General features: G+C 53.1%; 1 protein-coding gene across 2 annotated transcripts in view; it reads right to left on the bottom strand.

The window, feature by feature from the left end:
• The window catches only part of STK24 (serine/threonine kinase 24), a 91,069-nt gene that overhangs the window by 49,171 nt on the left and 22,876 nt on the right, over positions 1–19,022 (bottom strand). Inside the window, exon 1 of one of the 2 annotated variants that reach the window (XM_070471489.1) lies at positions 5,492–5,548. The exons of the other annotated variant lie outside the window; for it this stretch is intronic. Within the exon in view, the coding sequence (XP_070327590.1) occupies positions 5,492–5,533 (42 nt within the window). The 5' untranslated portion in view covers positions 5,534–5,548. Of the gene's footprint in view, positions 1–5,491; positions 5,549–19,022 lie in introns of those variants that run through there. 2 annotated transcript variants of the gene reach the window in all.

The following is a 19,022-nucleotide window of genomic DNA, read 5'->3' as shown; positions in this document are numbered from 1 at the left end:
AGTTCTCCCCCCAGGAGGGAGTGAGAGGTGACACTGACACTCAGAGAGCCAGGGGTCTTTCCCATCTTAGGGATCCTTCCCACCTTAACCTCGAGGAGCCGCTAACCCTACAGACAGGCCTTCCCTGTGAAACGGTGGGGAGGAGGGCTGAAAGGAGGAGCAAGAACAACTGGACCCACAGAAAGTAAGGGGTCAGACACAGAGCCGGCAGTGTGGGTGGCTCTGGGTTAACCGGGCCCTCCCACCAACCCGCCGTCCTGGGGGACCCCACAGAGCTGCCCCCAGCAGGGCTCCCAAGGGCCTTCGAGTCCACCCTCCGCTGTGCCGAGACGTGGCTTCAACCACGAGCCCCTCCTCCGCCTGCCGCCACCCCCCCCCCCCGCCCCACCCCTACCTCCGCCCTGGGCAACACACTCAGGTGTCTCCCACTGAAAAACCACCGCCACCGTGCTTCAGGGTGCCGTCTCCCCAGCAAGTTCCCGGAGAGTCACAGAGCCACCAGCACCCGCAGCCCCAACATCACAGGCCGGCTCTGGCATCGGCTCCTCCACAAGGACGCCCCGCCCCGCTCTGCTCCCCACGGGTCCTCTGCTAGCCTCCCTGGCTCCAGAAGCCTCTTCAGGCGCAGGGCCGTCCCCCCAGGCTCCACACTTGGCCTCCTGCTCATTCTCTCCTCCTCCTCCCAGGATTAGGATCCATGCTCCCCAAACCTGGCCGGTGGGAAACACCTGGGACACTCAGAGATCCCCGAACACTCTCACAGTCATGGGCAGGGGAGGGGATGAGGAGGAGGCTGTGTGATCTCCATATTTATCTTGTGTGTATCTGGTAACTTTCAAACTGCTGGCTGCAATCCTGCCTTTGGAGCTAGGCCTCCCAGATCAACTGCTGGCTGATACCTCCTCCCCTGAGCCTGTAGACTGTCACAATCATGCCTCCAGGGTCGAAACGATCCCTCCCCGAGCCCGGGCCCCTCCTGCACTGTGCCTGCTGCTCCCCTCGAGCCCCAGCTGGCCTTGGGATATCCCGCAACACTGGGCTAGGTTAAGCCTGTGGCCCTGCAGCTGCACCTCCATCGCCCCTCAGGAGGCCTGGGCTGGCTGCCGGCAGGGAGAACCCAGGCCCGGGTCAGACAGCTGGCCGACTGAAGGCACAGGGAGGGACGCCCAGTGTCCTCGCTGCCCGACCCGGGCCAGGCCAGCAGCTCTCCCGCCGACCACGGGCAGTGAGCGGGCCCGAGCGAGCCCTGTGGAAAAGCCCCAGGGCAACCCGAGGAATTGGGAGAAACACTAAATCACTGTGTGCTTCAGGCACCAAGTTCTGGGGTGATGTGTCGCCCAACAGATAACGGAATCAACAGAGATCGCTGACCACTGCCAGACAAAAGTGTCCATTCCTGAGGACAGGGTCCAGACAGACAGACTTTCTGTACTCGGGAGAGGAGTGTGTCATTTCAATAAACTGCCCCTTTCCCTTGTGCTGGGTTTAAAACCACGTAGGAAAAAACAGCTGCTTTCACTACTGCCTTGACCCTCCCCGCTGAGGCCCTTTCCCAAGCATCCGCACCCATAAAGCCAGTGCAGGTCTTGCACCTGCTCAAGTGTGGCGCGGCACTCCACACTCTGCCATTGGGCCACCAGCCATGAACCGAACCAAAACCCACCCCTGGCAAGAAGGGAGCCACAGACTCCCCTGGTGGTGCAGCAGATGGGAACACCTGCTAACCCAGGAGGCACAGGCTCCATCTCTGGTCCAGGAAGCCTGCACCTGCCCCAGAGCAACTAAGCCCGTGGGCCACAACTACGGCGCCTGCGCTCGATACCCCTGGGGCCCCAGTGCTGAGCCTGCAGACCACAACTGCTGAAGCCCGCGAGCTTGGAGCCTGTGCTTTGCAACGAGAGACGCCACCGCAATCAAGAAGCCGGTGCGCGGCAAAGAAAGAGTGCCTCTTTCCACAACCAGAGAAAGCCTGAGTGCAGCAGCAGAGACCCAGTGCCACCGAAAAATAAACACATTTTTAAAAAGAAGGGGAGCCATCTGTCAAGATGATGACGGCAGAGCCCTGAACAAACAAGGGTCCCCGCCCTTCGGCTGTTCTCGCACAAGACCGTCACCAAGCGCTGCAGCGCGGTCAGGAAATCAAAGCCAGAGATGACCTAGTGCACAAAGGAACGTCAAGATTCTGCCGCCAGAATCTGCTCTCCGAGGACAGGAGATCTCCTGGGAAGGAGCGGTGTCACCTGCCGACCATCTCGACAATTCTCTTTTCAGAGAGGTCTAAGCTGAACCAAGCGCTGGTCATCACCGGCGGTTAGAAAGGCCTGCGCTTCACCCCACCCGTCCCCCATGTGCCTGAAAGGAAACCAGCTCCCAGGCCGGAGTCAGAACACACAAAGGCTCGGCCTTCTCTGAGCAGGGGAAAGCCAGGACCCTTCCCCACCGTTCCCCTCTCCTAGGGCAACAAGCTGGGGGACTTGGGCAGAGACCAGGTTGGGGGGGGGGGGTGGATGCTGCCTGCACACCCCGCTCTTCAGGTTCCAGACCAGTCACTAAAGAACATCACTTCAATGCCCAGTGGAACTTTCCCAGTCCCGCAGCTGAGCCAGGAGATCATCACTCTATGGCCGAGGGCGTGTGAGTCCCACAAACTCGCTCACTAACCTATGTGATCCCACCGAGCTACCTGCCCCCTGGGTCTGTGTTTCCCCTCTGAGGGACAGACTAGAGAGAGAAATAACAGAATCACGTGCACCTAAGAGCGGGGATCTGGTACCCACCAACCGAGGGATGCGTCTGTAAGAGACGGCACTCCCATACTGATGTCTCCTCTCTGCTCGCACCTCTCCACATCCCTCAAAACCTTCCCCACCTGGGTCAGGAAACAGCCCAACATCCTATCTGGGGGAGCCTGGAGGTTACGTGAAAACTTGGAGGAGATGACACTGGCTTATCCTAATTCTTATGGCTTCAGTCTTTTCCATCACCCTCCCCCCATCACGGCAACTCCAAGCCATCTGTCTCTGCAAACCTTGGTCAGTGAAATTCTAAGCCTTTCTACCCACTCACACTTTGTCTTGTTTAACTTCAAGATTTAGAAAAAACCAGGGCATTCATTACATGTCCTAAGGTCAGGATCCTTGAAACCAACCAAAATATGGAGACGCTGCGGCTCCCCCGAGGTACGGGGTCCAGGCACAGGTCTGGGTTTTGCAAAGGCTCCCACATCCCTCCCCCATCGAGCTCAGGAAAGCCTGGCTCAGGATCGCAGAAGAGCCAAAACCAAGGGGACATGCCCAAGCAATCTGGGGTCACCAGTTCCGCAGATGTTTCTCATGAGCTATGACATGCAAGTGCTGGGGCTACCGGCTACCCCAAAGCCTGGGATCTCCCGGAAGCAGGACGTGAACAGGCACGAGCCCAGGAGAAGTGGCCGTCACCACACAGGCGGCACAGCAAGGGGTCCGGTCCCCGAACCTTGAGGATTCCGATCCCCCTGAGAAAAGAAACCCCAGGGTGCAATGCCTGCTCCCCACCCCCCACCAGAGCGCCCCGTTAGAACTCTGGCCTCTACGGTCATTCAGCCCATTTCGTGACCCATCGAGAGAACTCATTAAAATACTTCCATGATGACTTAAGTATTTTATATTTTTTAAACCTGAACAGCTATTACTGTGTTCTTTTGATCACTTCTGGCAATGAAAAAATGCATCCGGCATCACTAATCAACCTTCAAAGGCCCTCAGCTTCAGACGAATACGATGGTTTGCACGGCACCACTCTGGGCTGAAGCTAAGTGGTTTGCTGTGCTCCAATACCTGCACCTTATCACATCACCATCCCCAAAGCAACAGACGAGAGGGCAGCGGGTCTGGACTAGGCGGGCCCCTTCCTTCTTCTGAACTTGGTAAGCATCCTGAGTGAAGGACCGAACTCTCCTCCTGGAGCCCAACTTGGCCTCAGAACCCCGCTCTCCCCACCTCCCCAAGGCACCCAGGCGGGCGCTACAAGCCAGCCGTTTCCCACGACCTCATCCTCCCATGTCGGTTTCCCCGTGGGTCCCATTTTTAGCAGTGTCGCCATCTGTTATTCCCAAAGCTGGAAACCCCTGCACCGCCATTCCTATCTTACGCCCACCAACCAAAACTGTCCCTGCGTGCGGTCCCCCGACCACGCCAGGCTCACCCACAGCGGCTACACCCCCAGACCCCCCTGCACACCCTGCAGGCAGAGCTCAGCTTCCTCGCAGCTCATCGTTTTTCCTTCACTGCTTAAACCAGAGGGGACAGCACACCATCTCAAGGCTGAAGGCACGCACTCGCCATGAAGCTGAGGCCCACAGCCCCTTCCCAGCCCCCACTTCCTGCTGCTCCCCCGACTTACCCTCTGACCCCCCAACTTCTCGACACTGTCTACGAGCACCCGGGTTACAGGCTGCACTCAGGACTCTGTGGATGGAGAATTCTCCAGGGGCCACAACTGGGGGGTGGGGGCAGGGCAGGGCTGGGGGCTGGGAACGAGTGAGGGGTAACGCGGGGCTTCTGCATCCCGACTGGGTGAGTCTACTAGAATTCCTGGTTCTTTCTGCACCTGGTTCCTCGTGCCCCCAGCGAGGCCACTATGACTCCACTGTTACAGCTGAGAAGCGCCCGTCTGCTGATGCGAACTGGAGCCTGGATCCAGGGCTCCTTTCTGCAAGGGCACGTGTTTCATGCCACTGGTTGAAAACCGTATTCACGACACTTTACAGAGCATTTTCCCCCTCGAGACTATGACTTCCACTTAAGAACATTATCTTGTGACCCTGCCAACCTAACCCAGCAAAGAGGTGAGCAGCACGGGAACCTGCAGGCGACACCCAAGCCCCGTTAACAAAACAAAATCAAGGGCTTCCCTGGTGCTCCAGTGGTTAAGAATCCACCTTGCAATGAAGGCAGGGGAGGTGGGTTCGACCCCTGGTTGGTCCAGAAAGATCCCACATGCCTTGGAGCAACTGAGCCCCCACGCGGCACCTGCTGAAGCCCTGGGGCCTATAGCCCGTGCTGGACAGTAAGCTAAGTCATGCAGTGAGAAGCCTACGAACTGCAACAGAGAGGAGCCCCCGCGCGCCGCAGTGAGAAGAAACCCCATGAGCAGCAACGAAGACCCCCACAGGCAAAAAATAAAAGAGCAAATCTTAAAATATACTACACCACAATAAAAATAAAAAAATCAAAACCCCAGCCAAAGTTCAGCACATAATAAGGAGAAGACAAGGAAAATGCAACCATGGTCTAAAATATTACAAGGTGCTGGGCACACCAAACAAATGCTCAGCTCTGATTCTGCAAAGCATCCTTTGGGGGAGCAGCTGGACAAGACCTGTGGAGAAAAGACACTAAATACACCCCGGCCCCTACCCCGGAAAAGCTATCAAACACGGAGACTCAATGCGGTCCTTCTGAGTGCTTAAATCATCTGCCAGAAATCCAGGCTTCCAGGCGGCCACAGGTACCTGCATTCTCAGCCACCCGAGTTCAGGTCTCAGCTCTACCATACTACCAGCGAGTCAGGGAAACACCCCGCCTGCTTCCACACGCAAAATGGTGACACTCCTTACTGCCTCAGGCTGCCGAGAGGATAAAATCAGGACCAAAGGAAAGCTCTTGCATGGTATCTGCTAAACAGTCCTTAGTAAACAGAAACCACTTTGGCTGTTATGGTTACTTTTGTGTGTACTTAACACCGAGCTATTCTTTCTGACAACACTCGGTCAAGATTGAGCAGCTTCTTAGAAGTCTCTTATTTGAACCAGAACCAGAATTAAAACCCAGATCACGAGACTCACAAACCGGCACACCCTCCATGGCACGATTCTAAAATCAGCTAAAATCCCCTTTCCTCCCTCTGGAAGGGGACAAGGAGAATTCCAGGAGGCCTGAGTGAACATCCTCAGAAAGAGAGAAGGAAACAGCTGTGAAACTCCCAAGTACAGAGGCCACCCTGGGGTGAACTAGCCAGCGAGGCCAGAGGGCCCTGTGGCCCCGGGTGGTGTTCCATCACAAGGGTCCAGAGAGGGCGCTGAGCCACCCAGGCAATGACCCTCCCCACGCCCAGTGTGAGGCTCTCAGGACTAAGGAAGGACACTGGGAGCTAGAAATAAGCAAAAGATGGTGCCTATGAGAACCTTCCAATCCTTCATAAGCCTTTTAAACTTTCCAGTAACAGTGTCTACTAGATCCTTTAAAACAGAGAAAAGGACTTCCCTGGAGGTACAGTGGACAGGAATGCGCCTGCCAGTGCAGGGGACATGGGCTCGATCCCTGTCCCTAGGAGGAATCCACATGCCAAGGGGCTACTAAAGCCCCGGTGCCACAACTATGGAGTCCAAGAGCCTAGAAGCCACGGCGATGAGAAGCCGGGAACCACATCTAGAGAGGAGCCCCTGCTCACTGCAACTAGAGAAAGCCTTCCGGCAGCAGTTAAGACCAGCACAACCAAAAATAAATTCAAAAAGAAAAGAAGCGTCCGCTCTGCATCAGCAGCCTCAGGAGAAGGGGCTCAAGCCAGATGAGCAGAAGGGATTTTAAGCAGAAAAAGGAACGCAGGCCCAAGCTCAGGGAGAATTACAGCAAAGGCAAGGTGCAAAAGGCAGGGGACTTGAGACACACAGACACCCCACCAGCTAGTCAAGAGGACAGAAACACATACTTTTAGTCTGTGCAACAGGAATCCTGTTAATCGTTTCTGAGCAGAAACCCGAATCGAAGAAATCTTACAAGACAATCTGCAGGAGGTTCGAATGCATAAGGCTGCTGCATACTGACAGCCGTAACTGAGCTGAAATCCTGGTTCCCCAGGTCACAAAGCAGGTGCAGTCAGAGGCTGTGAAACTCTTTAGTCGTGGACCTGGCCTGGGTGGAACGAACCCTGAGAAAGACGGCTGCCATTTCTGCACGCCCCTCCCCCATTTCCAAATGCGCCCCCGAAGGAGGGGTCATCTCCGCCTTATGGTGGCTACAGAATCTGCCCCAGGACACCGGGCCTGTGACAGACCCTGAAACGGAACTCGGAGCCATCTGACTCCAAAGGGCGAGCACGCTGATAACTGCCTCCCAAGCTCTGGCAGCAGATCGCAACAGAAAAAGCACAAAATTGAGACTCAAAAGACATGGGTTTCCCTCCTGCAGTAACGCACTGCTGCACGACCTTGAGCAAGGTCTTAACTTCTGGGTAAAATGGGAACAACAATGCCTGAGTGTTCACTGACCTCACAGGTGCGGCAGAGGATCGAACCCGCCCAAGTGCAGCGGGGAAAGCAGGGAAAGCGAGGCCCAGCGCAAACCCTTTTGCAGAGCACAGGTGACGGCTATTACCTTGCAGAGCGGGCGCCAGCTCTCAGCAAGCACAGCAGAGGCAAGTGAGATCGGTTTTAAACCAGCACTCGGCTTTGGGGACATTTTAGAAATCACTAGAACACTCACCCAGCAAACACTGGATGGACTCGACGGACATGAGCTTGAGCAAGCTCCGGGAGTTGGTGATGGACAGGGAGGCCTGGCGTGCTGCAGTCCACGGGGTTGCAGACAGGCAGACACGACTGGGTGACTGACCTGAAAACACCGGCCCAGACACGGAGGACAAACCATGTACAACACATGGCCCCGAAGAGATTAAAAATTACTGTTTCAAAGGACGGCTTAACTTCGTGTCACTATTTTTCTAACACAAATTATTCTTCCCATAAATATCTTTAAAGCTGATTAGAACAAATAAAAATGCCCTGAAAACTTGCCTCGTCAGTTTAATCTAACCACTAAAGAGGCTTTCTGTACTTGAAGTACACTTGGGCCATTTGTCTAATCAAGCCTATTGACCTGTAACAGGGTTCTCCTCCTAACAAGCTCAAAGCTCACTTCTCTACCAGGGTCTTTCCCACACCCCACCCAGCTGAAAATCAAGCTGCCTTTTTATAAAATACATACAGGATATGTATACACACAAAGCCAATGCCAAGTTTATAAACAAACCGAAAAAGCGCTCCCCCAAAGCCAAATACTCTCTTATGGGGATGTGCCCAGAAATCCTATAGCCAGGAGTCTCTACAACATCCAAAGCCCGTTCAACTCCAGGAGCAGAGGCACAAAGAAACTTGGGGGGGAACCCCTACTTCTCCCTGGCCTGGGAAGCCCCTGCCACACCTCTAGGAAGGCATCTGGCCACCTGACATGGGTCATGGTCACAATTCAGTGCGCCCACCCCCACCACCACAGACATGGCTGGACACGAGCAGAAGAGGGGAACTTCGGGCTCCTTGTCCCAACCTGGCGAGAAGGTCTCAGGGCAGGACTTTCTCTTTCACCCCCTGATGCTGCCTTGGGACCCAGGGAGCCAGAGCAAAGCTACCAGGGTTTCCTCCTCTATCAGCCCCCTCTCAAAGGCACCAGAGAGATGGCGGGGTGTCTCGGCCGGGAGGAAGAAGGAACCACCCGAGGAATCCGCCATCTCCTCTGCCTCGTCGGAAGGAACTCGGGGGCCAGGGCAGAGACTGCAACCCCGAGGGGCCCACAGGGCATGGGGGACCCCACGGGGGGGAAGGGGGGCGGGCGCAGGGCCACCGGTTCCCAGCGCGGGTGCAACCAGCCAGGACTGCCTGTGCGCCGGCCCCACCAGCAAACCCCAATCCCTGGGGCTTATTTAACCTCCCTGTAACCCGCCCTGAAGAGTGCCCCGTGCAGCCAAGGTTGGGGGTGGGTGGGCGGAGGCCACCTGCAGTCACAGGCCTGCAGAGCTCCCAGCACGCTCACCTGCTCTCCTTACAGCGGAGCAGGGGGCAGGGGGTTCCCCCGAAGCTTGCCTGTCCAGTCTTTCCTCTCCAGCCTCTTCCTCTCCCGCCTCGCTGACCACCAAGAACACCCATTCTCCACCTCTAGCCCCAAGTGTTTTACAAAACTAGTTGGCCGATTTCAGGCCTCCAAAATAAAAACCATTGTTGTTCAGTCGCTCGACTCTTTGCAACCCATGGACTGCGGCAGGCCAGGCTTCCTTTCCTTCACCAGCTCCCGGAGTTTGCTCAAACGCATGTCCATTGAATCAGTAACCGTTGTTTACCAGATAAAGCTCTTTCAATAGTAGGTAGCTCCAATTAGTTCAGCATTAACAGATTTCTATCCTCAGATGGTCTCTTAGAAGAAGCCTCACTCTGAGCTAATTGATGGGAGGCCGTTTTTCAGGGTGAGGCCTAAGTCGCAGGTCTCCACAGAAGCAAGCTTCCCTACGCAGTGCATCAAGCCCCAGGCACTCCGGGTGAGCTCCTCGCAGCCTTTCCACGTCGATCGCTGCCTCCGATGAGCAGCCCGTGTAGCCTCTCACCCCAGCGCTCTGAGGCACGTGACATGCACCCCACAACCCCGCCAGTAAACCCAACTCCCCCCACCTGTGTTTCCAGCCACCTGGATAAACACTCGACAAAATTCACAAAAAAGAAAACCGAGACGGAGATGTTAAATGCATGAATTTATGTCTAGACTTACATATCCAAATTACTAGAAATTCTCCTAAAACTCTTAAAATTTAGGGAATCCTAGTAACAACATTCTATTCTTTTATATGGATGTTTGAGGCAGAAATGGCTCAATAAAATGTCATTTTTAGAAAAACATTAAAACTGAGAGGAAAAAAGTGATTGCAAATGCTCAGGTGACTGGTTTCAGGCAGCACATGCTCCTGGGGTGTGGGACGGCGGCCCAGGCTGGAGGCCGCCTGGAGAAGCCCTCCGCCATCACTCACTTGGGGCCAAGCTCCTCCTCAGCACGGACTGAACAAAGGCTCTGGGTACAACCCTGCTTACTGCCTGCCCAGCGCCAAACGCTCCCAGACACTGTGCTGGACACTCGGCAGGGTCACCTCCTTCGCGGCCCCTGCACCCCGAGGCCCGACTGCAGGATGAGCCAGGGGCCTGAGGCTGCAACTCGCCCCAGGTCATGAAGCTCAGGGCGAGATGGGCACCGCAGAGTCCCCACGCAGGGACCAGTCACCCCACCCCACCCCGGCCAGCTCCCCCAGCACACGCTGGGAGCGCTTTTCTGCAGTGAGAGGCTCCCCGGCTGGAAGACAAAGGCTTGGGGTTTCTCTGAGGTGGCGAGCAGGCCCAGGTGTCACGGCAAAGACAGAATTCAGGCTGGTTTTGTTTAGGCAAGCACTTGATGAAAGATATGCCATACGTTCCAAATGAAATTATGTCTATAGCTCATTGAGAAATGAACCCTGGCAGCTTCTTTATTAAAACCAAAACACAAATAACAAGCCAGCCACAAAAAATACACTGATCAGACCAGACACCCAGACACCCTGACGACCAGCAGCCGCTCCCGTCCCCAGGCGCTCCTCTTGTGAAGGTCCATGCTGAGCAGTTCTGCCAAGGCCTCGTCTGGGGGCCTCTCAGCTGCCAGGAAGGGACCTCAAGCCTCACGACACAGCAGAGAAACCTGGGGTGCAGAGGGCAGGTCACTCGCACAAGGGGTAAGAAGTGTGGAGGAGGCCGGTCCTCACACGGGGCTCAAATAACAAGGTGCACACACCAGGCCAGACGAGAGCGACACCCTGCCACCTCAGGGGGCTCCAAGCAGACCACGGGCCCACCGGTCCCCTCTCCCGCACAGAAGGGGCTCATGTCACACAGCCCGCAGCCTGGCGTGTAGGACACCCTCAGTGAGTGTCAGCTGCGGCCGTAGCGGAGAGGAGGCAGGCGGGAGCCCTCTCCCCGGAGCAGAGACCCGGCTGGGCACCCTGGCTGCTCGGCCTCCCCGGCCGGTAAGCACCCCGCAGCACAGACAGGGGACCCGGCTGGGCACCCTGGCTGCTCGGCCTCCCCAGCCGGTAAGCACCCCGCAGCGCAGACAGGGCTTTGGGCAGGCAGCGCTGCCGCCCAGGTAGGAGACCCCAGGGACTGTGGCCCGCCAGGCTCCTCTGTCCGTGGGACTTCCCAGGAAAGGATACTGGAGATCCAGGGAGAGGGATCGTCCCGACGCAGGGATTGAACCCAGGTCTGCTGCATGGCGGGCGGATTCTTTACTGCCTGAGCCACCAGCGGAGCTCCAGGGAGTGAGAAGGGAGATGCAAAATCGCCTGCATCTGCTTCCCAGACCTGACGAGGGACCCTGGACACGTCACCCAGCTGACCCGGACCTCAGTTTCCTCTTCTGTAAACAGGGGAGAAGAGCACCTCCGTCAAAGGCCACGCGGGGAGGGGCAGGTAAGAGCTGATCTCTGCGGAAAGACTAGGTGCCTCTCGTTCCGCTCAGTCCCGGGTTCAGCTCACGGTGACAGTCGGCCGACCCTGCCCGGCCTCCAGCTGCCGTCCCGGCTTCGCCATCACGACAGATTACTTGCTCTCCGTCACCTCGCATCAGTGTCAGGGGTCCATGGGCAATCAGTAAGTGCCCACCGCTTCCAGAACCTCTGCCCTGAGGATCGCGGTGGACTTCAGGTTTCCGTGGAGAGAGGCGTCCCCACCTGGGCCATCACTCTGCTGATCCCTTCCTGGGCAGCGGCTTATCTCCGCCTTACACTGACCTTCGGCTCCAGGGACAAGGCGTCAGCTCACCTCATCCGTCTCGTCATCTCCCGTCCTCTTCCCAGCCTGTCTGTGTCACACACACACACACACCCAGGCGCACTCCGTGTGTGGAGACCATTCCTTTAGCATGGGATCCCCGCAGTGGCTCACCTGCCACTCAACTTCACAGGCTCATTACCTCTCCCACAGGCCCCCGGCAGCCTTTCTTTCTTGCTCACTCCTTAATTAGACCCAAACGGAGGTGAAAGAATTTCCTCATTACCCAGAAAACCACGGTAAATGGATCACTTTGTCCCGCCCTCTCAAAATCTGTCAGGATTTTGGAAGATACCATAAGGAAAACTAAATAAATAGACAAATGAGTCCAGGACTACGGTTCATGGGGATGACTGAAGGAAATGGGTTAATAACCAAAACTTACATAAAAAATTGTTCCACCCAAAACAAAGCAGAAGCTTCCCTGGTGGCTAGGATGGCAAAGAATGCAATAGACTGGGGTTCAGTCCCTGGGTTGGGATGTTCCCCGGAGAAGGGAATGGACACTCACTCCACTATTCTTGCCTGGGAAATCCCAGAGACAGAGGAGCCGGGCAGGCTACAGTCCATGGGGTCACAAAGAGTCGGCGTGACCACACGACTAACACTTCCACTTCCAACCTGTTCACTCCAGCTGGGTCACCCTGAAGCGCACTCTTTTCCCACGGGTGGGTGAGGCTGCCTCTCACACTCAGATGCCTCCAAGAGAGTCAGTACTGTATCACAACTTTTTGGTTATTAGCTTGCTTTTCTCCATTTTGCCATACTGATGTACCATTATCCATGCTATACTGGAAGCAGCGGTAATAAATCTATGAAAACCACAATATGTCCCACAATATGCTGGAGGCATAGGAAATGGTGCAGCCGCTTCAGAAAGCAGTTTGGCAATTTCTCAAAAAGTTAAGCATAAAACCACCTTAGGACCCAGCAGTTCCACTCCTGAGAGAACTGAAAACATACGTCCGCTCAAAGAATTATGAAGCAGACGTATGATACGAAGCATTCATATCAGGCAAACACTGGAAATCACCTCTATGCCCATCAGCTGGTGATGGACCGAGAAACGTGGTGCTTAACAACAAACACCGTTCAGCATGAAATGGGCGCTCACTACAGACACGTGATGTATCATGCCCCCCAGAAACACTATCCGGGTGAAAGCCGCCAGCGATGAGGGGCCGCGTGCTGTACAGCCTCCTGGACAGGAAACACCCACAAGAGGCAAACTGAGGCAGAGAAACAGCATGTGGGGGCACGAGAAGGTTCTACACGGACTCGGGGCCGATTTTACCACTTGGTAAAGTTACCAAAGTTGTTCAAACACTGAGCGGTTCCCCTGGAAGAAGGGCATTTTATGACACGTAAAACATGCCACAATGATGAAACTGTTTATAAGAAAAACCACACGGGGCGTATCTTTCTTAACCTGCCTCCCCAGTGACTGCGGGGAAGGGCAGAGGCACCACCTGGCTCATCCCACCCCAGTACCCTGCCAGATTCCTGGCACAGAGGGAGTGCTCAATGTCCAGGGAATGAATGACTTTTTTTTTTTTTTTTTAAAAAACAAAACATAGTTCCACCCTCTTCCCCGGCTCCAAGATTAACCTCAGCTTCACACTCCATCTACTCCCCAGCCCAATCTAGCACCCAGACAGAATGGTCTGCAGAGACCACTGGCCAACGTGCCCATGAAGCTTCAAGACCAAATGTGACAGGACCTTGACAAACTACCCATGAAGTTCGGTCTGTTCAAAGTTTAAAACGTGTTTTCCTTTTATCTTTGGAAGAGCAATAGGATAAAACAAAAACAAAAACCTTTGGGGCTGTGGGGAGAGAAGAAAGAGAACAATCTCAGTATCAGATTTCGAACACGGTGAAGATTCAGGAAAAAGTGCAATTTAAAATAAATCTTTAAGTTCTGTCGTGAAAGATTTGTTGCTTCTGACTCAGAGGCAGCCAATGTAATAAGCGTACCGGGGGAATTAAATGCTGTGAGCGAAGCCCTGACTCACCTGCATTCTGCACCATCTGTCTGTCTGGCATTTCACTAGACCGTGATTATTAAGGAGAAACCATCAATCTTTGAAAAGAAGGACTTTATTTTCCAGAACTAGTCCCATTACTGTTGCAAGTAGTGAGTAAGCACGGACTGCCTGGTACATGGCAGGCTACCTGGAACTCACGTGGCCTGTCCCACTTAATACCAAGTTTCAGCAACACCAGCATCTGCAGTTTACACAAGAAATGCAGGGTTCCTTGGGCGTGTGGGGCATCGTGGTTCAGGGTGTAGCCTTCTGAGACGAATGGGTTCAAAGCCAGGCCCTACCACATGCCTGCTTGATGATCGTGGGCACAGTTTCTGAAGAAACTGTGGTTTCCCAGTCTTTGAAGAGGGGAGGATTCAGTGATTTAATTTCCTCTAATCACAGGCCATTAACGGCTTCTCGTTTCTGATCCCAGCTTGAACACCACAAGGCCTTCCCAGGCCTGCATCACTTTCTGGACTGATAGTTACCCCTTCCCGGCACCAGATTCCACCAGCCTGGGCGCTGACTGCTCTGTCAGTTCAGTTCAGTCGCTCAGTCACATCCGACTCTTTTTGACCCCATGGACTGCAGCACGCCAGGCCTCCCTGTCCATCACCAACTCCTGGAGTTTACCCAAGCTCATGTCCATTGAGTCGATGATGCCATCCAACCATCTCATCCTCTGTGGTCCCCTTCTCCTCCTGCCTCAGGGCCTTTTCTAATGAGTCAGCCCTTCGCATCAGGTGGTCAACTGCTCTGGCATGGGGGGCAGCGGTGGTACCGAAATAAGCAACCTTTAGGAAGGCATACAAACCTAAGTAAATACAGCTGAATAAGGACTGTTCGTGCCAAATCTCTCTTGTATATTAGGTAAAAGGCAAAAGACTGACAAAAATGATACACTCATCCTCTGCACAGTCAAAAAATAAAAACAATACACTCTACCTGAAGGTTGGTTCCAACTTCCTCCCAGCCCTGCATTTTACTGATGGTCATTAAAATGGAGCCAGCCTTGCAGATTCAGATTCAACGCAACTGATAAGACAGTAATCCCTCACACCCATCTCTCAGAAAACCATCATTTTAGCTGACTTCTCAGATCCAGGAAACAATGGACAAGACGGTCCACCAACTTCAGATTGAGAGACACACGTTACATGGCACACGGCTGAGATGAACAAACAGTCCTCTTGGCTCCTGATCTCCAGGAGGTCATCTATATCAAATCTCCCTCTCTTGGAGCGGAAACACGCAGTGAAACTGAGGGGAAGGAACTGCAGACCCCTGGGACAGTGGACAAGAGCGCCTACCTTCTGACTCTCTGCCTTTTACTGTATTTTCTCCATCCACGTGTCTTGAGTATTAACTCTCAGTACCCAGCTGCAACAGCTGAATTGAACTTCAGATCCCATAATTTTCAAGCTCCAGAACATTAACATACAGCCTGGTAAGAATGGGTTTGTAGTGGCGGTAAGGGGACAAAGAACAAAGTCTGAGACCCTCCGGCCAGAGTGTAGGGGAAGTCACCTAACCAAAGTCACCCCGGGCCAGAAAACACCATCCTAGGGAAAGGGATGGGGGCTGGGGAGCCCGCCTCCGAGCTGCTCTCTGGCTGAATGAGAAAAGGACAGCCCAGGCCGCCCTCTTCCAAAGCTCCACCTTCACTACCAACCCCCTCCCACCCAGAGCTGAGCATCTCCCCCAAAAGAGAACTCAACACTTGAAAGGCAAATCAAATGAATAATGCAACAAATCCGCTCCTGGGTTGGAGTGCGCCGGCAAGTATGCATATATTTAACTGAAGCTCAAACAACTATTCAGCTTTGATTCAGAGGTCAGAGGTTAGAAACCTCAACTCTCCGGAAGCATGAAGCAAAAAAAAAAAAAAAAAAGAAAGAAAGAAAGAAAAGGCATCTGAGCACAAATATAGCCATCATGAATCCCGGGCCTGAACTCCCACACGCGGCTCTTCACACAAGGGGTCCTCGGCTCTCTGCTCTCCCACGGAACATTCTGGTCCACACGCTCTCAGAGAGGCCAAGTCCTGGGGTTCCTAACCCACAGCAGCAGGCTGGGTGCTTGATGGGGACCAGGGCACAGACCCTGCCATGCCAGGCAGTGACCCGATGCATCACTCAATCTCGGACCACCCAGGACCCTGCCCCCTCCCCGGGTGGGGGTGGGGGGCGATGCCAGCCAGCTCCCGTGGGGAGAAGTCTGGAAACACAGCACTGGAATAGTCAAGATGCAGTCCCCTGAAGGGTCTGCTGCAGACACACAGACCCTGCCCCACAGCTAGTCCCTAGAGCGAGCTTCTTTCCAAGAGTCTCCAGAGGGGGACCAGGGAGGCAACCTCCACAAGTCCCTGCCATAAAGGACCTGCGGCCAGTGGGACCAGACCGGGTCAGAACGGAACCGGGGGAGCATCAGAGGGCCCGCAAGCACAGCGTTCCTGCTTTCCCAGCCCACCCACCGGAATGATTCAGGACTCACAGGACCTCGTGATCGGCAAACACTGTGAAAGGAAGCTCAAGGCAGATCTTTACAGGACTTCGGTCAAGACGGTTTACTGACCGACGTTAGTACGGTCATCCCTGCGGGGCTCTACCCCAGATGAACCAGCTGTTACACAAAGGCAGCTGCACTTCCTCCCCGGTCCCGCCCTGATGAGGACAGCAGACCGGCGAGTGTGGAGTCCCAGCTCCCACTCGAAGAGCCAGTCCTACCCAGGCTTCAACACAACCAAGGTGGCACGTTCAGTAACAGGCAGCTTCCCCGGTGGCTCAGGTGGTAAAGAATCTGCCTGCGATGTGGGAGACCCAGGTTCCAATCCTGGGGGGCAAAGGTCCCCTGGAGAAGGGAATGGCTACCCACTTCAGTATTCTTGCCTGGACAACCCCAGGGACAGAGGAGCCTGGCAGGCTACAGCCCATGGGGTCACAAAGAGTCAGACGTGACTGAGCAACTAACACTTTCATATGTATTTTACTATTAAAAAGACAAAAATAGCCGCTTTAAAGAAGGCAAATGAAAGGCACGCTTTACGGTGCTCTCCTCTGATCCACAGTGAAGTTAATAAAATGAAAATTTAAAAAAAGGTTCATCTACAATCAAACTAGGAGATGCTGGCCGAGTCACCCGGAGGATGGTGTCAGGCAGGAGTGCAGGAGAGAGGCGACCTGGGGGGCCCTGCACAGCGCTGGGCACCCTGCCAGACAGACTGAACACCCCCTCCAGAGGCGCCCAGGCCAGAGGAAGCCCCAGAGAACGCCTCTAAGAGGGAAGGGACAGTGAAAAAATGCAATAGGCAAAAGGCAGAAGGAATTCCCAAGGGAGAGGAGAGACGGTTCAGACAAATACTTTCCTTGACTCAAAATTAAAGAAAACTGGGACGCTTTCTTTCCAAATTTCCAATCAACATGGTTGAAGACAGAGATAATAAGATCATTACCAAAATAAATATCACATTAAGAGCAGCAAAAGAGTAGACAAGACATTGCCGAAAACAATGACAGAACAAAAATAAAATCGTGTAAAAATGGAAAAACTGCAAAGATGAAAGGGAACACAGAAGCTGCTAGATACGGAAGCAAAGATGATTCCACATATACATATGTATTATACCTAAAAATGGATATAAGGAAAAAGCAAAAATCTCACTTCTGGTTTATCCTCAGGAAATAATTAAGACTAGTGGAAAGATTCAGAGAGTCATTGGAGATTTCCATAATTTCTTTTTAAGCTGCAAATTACCTAAGCAGACATCAATTAATTACGGGAATCACCCTGCAGTTATACAATGAAATACCAAGCAGCCGCTCAAAATAGTGTTGATTTACTGACAATGGGAAAGCATCTCGATGTTTAAGAAGGAAAAGCACTATATAGAGCAGTACAGACAGAACGGCCCCAAGTTTTGTCACGTGTGTGTGGAGAGGGAGTCAGGATACACACATCCACAGAAAAAAACTGTGGAAGGACGTACACCAGAATATCAACAGTGGTTCTGTTTTACTTAATCTGTCTTTCTGCATTGTCCCCATTGTCTAAAATGAGTTTATTTTGCAAATTTACTAAGAGCAGAACAATAGCATTTCCATTTTTAATGAACAAAAAGCACATACAGAACACATACTAAAAGACCAAAAAATGCCAGTGTTAAATTCAGAAAGGAGATTTTCAGTTTTCAGTCCACAATCCTTGATTAAAGCATTCTGGCTACAAAAGATCAGAGATCTCTAACCCATTACCCTAAACCAATTTGGACAATAATAAAGAAGCTAAAAGCAGCAAATGTCCTTCTGTATTAGATTACACACTCAGAATTATATTACTGCGTTACTTTTAAGCAATTCTCCCCATAAGGAGAACCAATATACAAAACAAAAATACTAAGAGAGATAAATCACCTGACAGAGCTCAAGAAAATATAATTCCTGCCATATCTGCATTTACTGTTAAATCCACTTAATTTTTTTTTCCTAAAGCACAACAGGAAACATGAAAGTGTAAAGAAATTGGGAGCTCATAGGAATTCCTCAAGAGGTAATTCGGGACTCCTTTTAAAATCTTTGTCATTCTAGGTCGCACTCAAGGAGAACAATAAGAGAAATAAATTACATTCTATGACATCGTTCCATTTAAAAGACAGCATAATTAATTACAGGTGGCTTCTCACTTCCAGGCAGAGAACAAGATGTGACAAGACAGACTCGAGGAGGATGCAGGCGTCCAGTCGATGAGGAGGTGCGCCTCCCACCACAGACCCCGACGAAGGCCCTCCGGGGTCCTGCATGTGGCACTGATCGCTTCTCCCTGAAGACGATCTTCTCCCAGAGGTGTCCCTGCCAGTCCAGGCAGCTCTCCAGGGGCCAGGCTCGCAGAGGGAAAGACCCCCCCACCCTCGGCTGTCAAACACCTGCTTCCCTTCTTCCCAATAATGTCACAAAGCAGCATTTGAATCATTCATTTTAAAAGACTTTCTAGATTTTTCTGTTTTTTTTTTAAATGATGAAATTATCAGATCTGTCAAAAAGCTTAGGTGCTGTGGATGGTATCGCCGCAAGGTGACCGATTCTGCTAAGAACACGGTGAACAGAGGCCAACTCCGGCGCTTCTCAGAGGCAGCGGAGGCCTCGCCCGCTGGGGACCGCCCTCTGTCCTTTCCCCAGGCCTCCTTCCAGCCACCCCAAAGACAAGGGCCTTCTATCACCCAGACAGGCCTTCTTATCTCCAACCCCACAAGCGCAGGTGCTACAACCTCCAGCCTGGAAACTTAAGTCCCGTTTCTCACTTCCAAAAAGGCACGGAGAACCAAGCAGCAAGCTCAGAAGAGGCAAGAAAATGGATTTTCTCAACTAAAAACTGACATAACACACCGACTCTGTGCGTGTCAAATGAAC

This window comes from Odocoileus virginianus, chromosome 8 (assembly GCF_023699985.2).
Source record: "Odocoileus virginianus isolate 20LAN1187 ecotype Illinois chromosome 8, Ovbor_1.2, whole genome shotgun sequence".
NCBI classification, from domain to species: domain Eukaryota; kingdom Metazoa; phylum Chordata; class Mammalia; order Artiodactyla; family Cervidae; genus Odocoileus; species Odocoileus virginianus.
The sequence above is the reverse complement of the archived record's forward strand: the minus strand, read 5'-3'. Positions and strand labels throughout refer to the sequence as shown.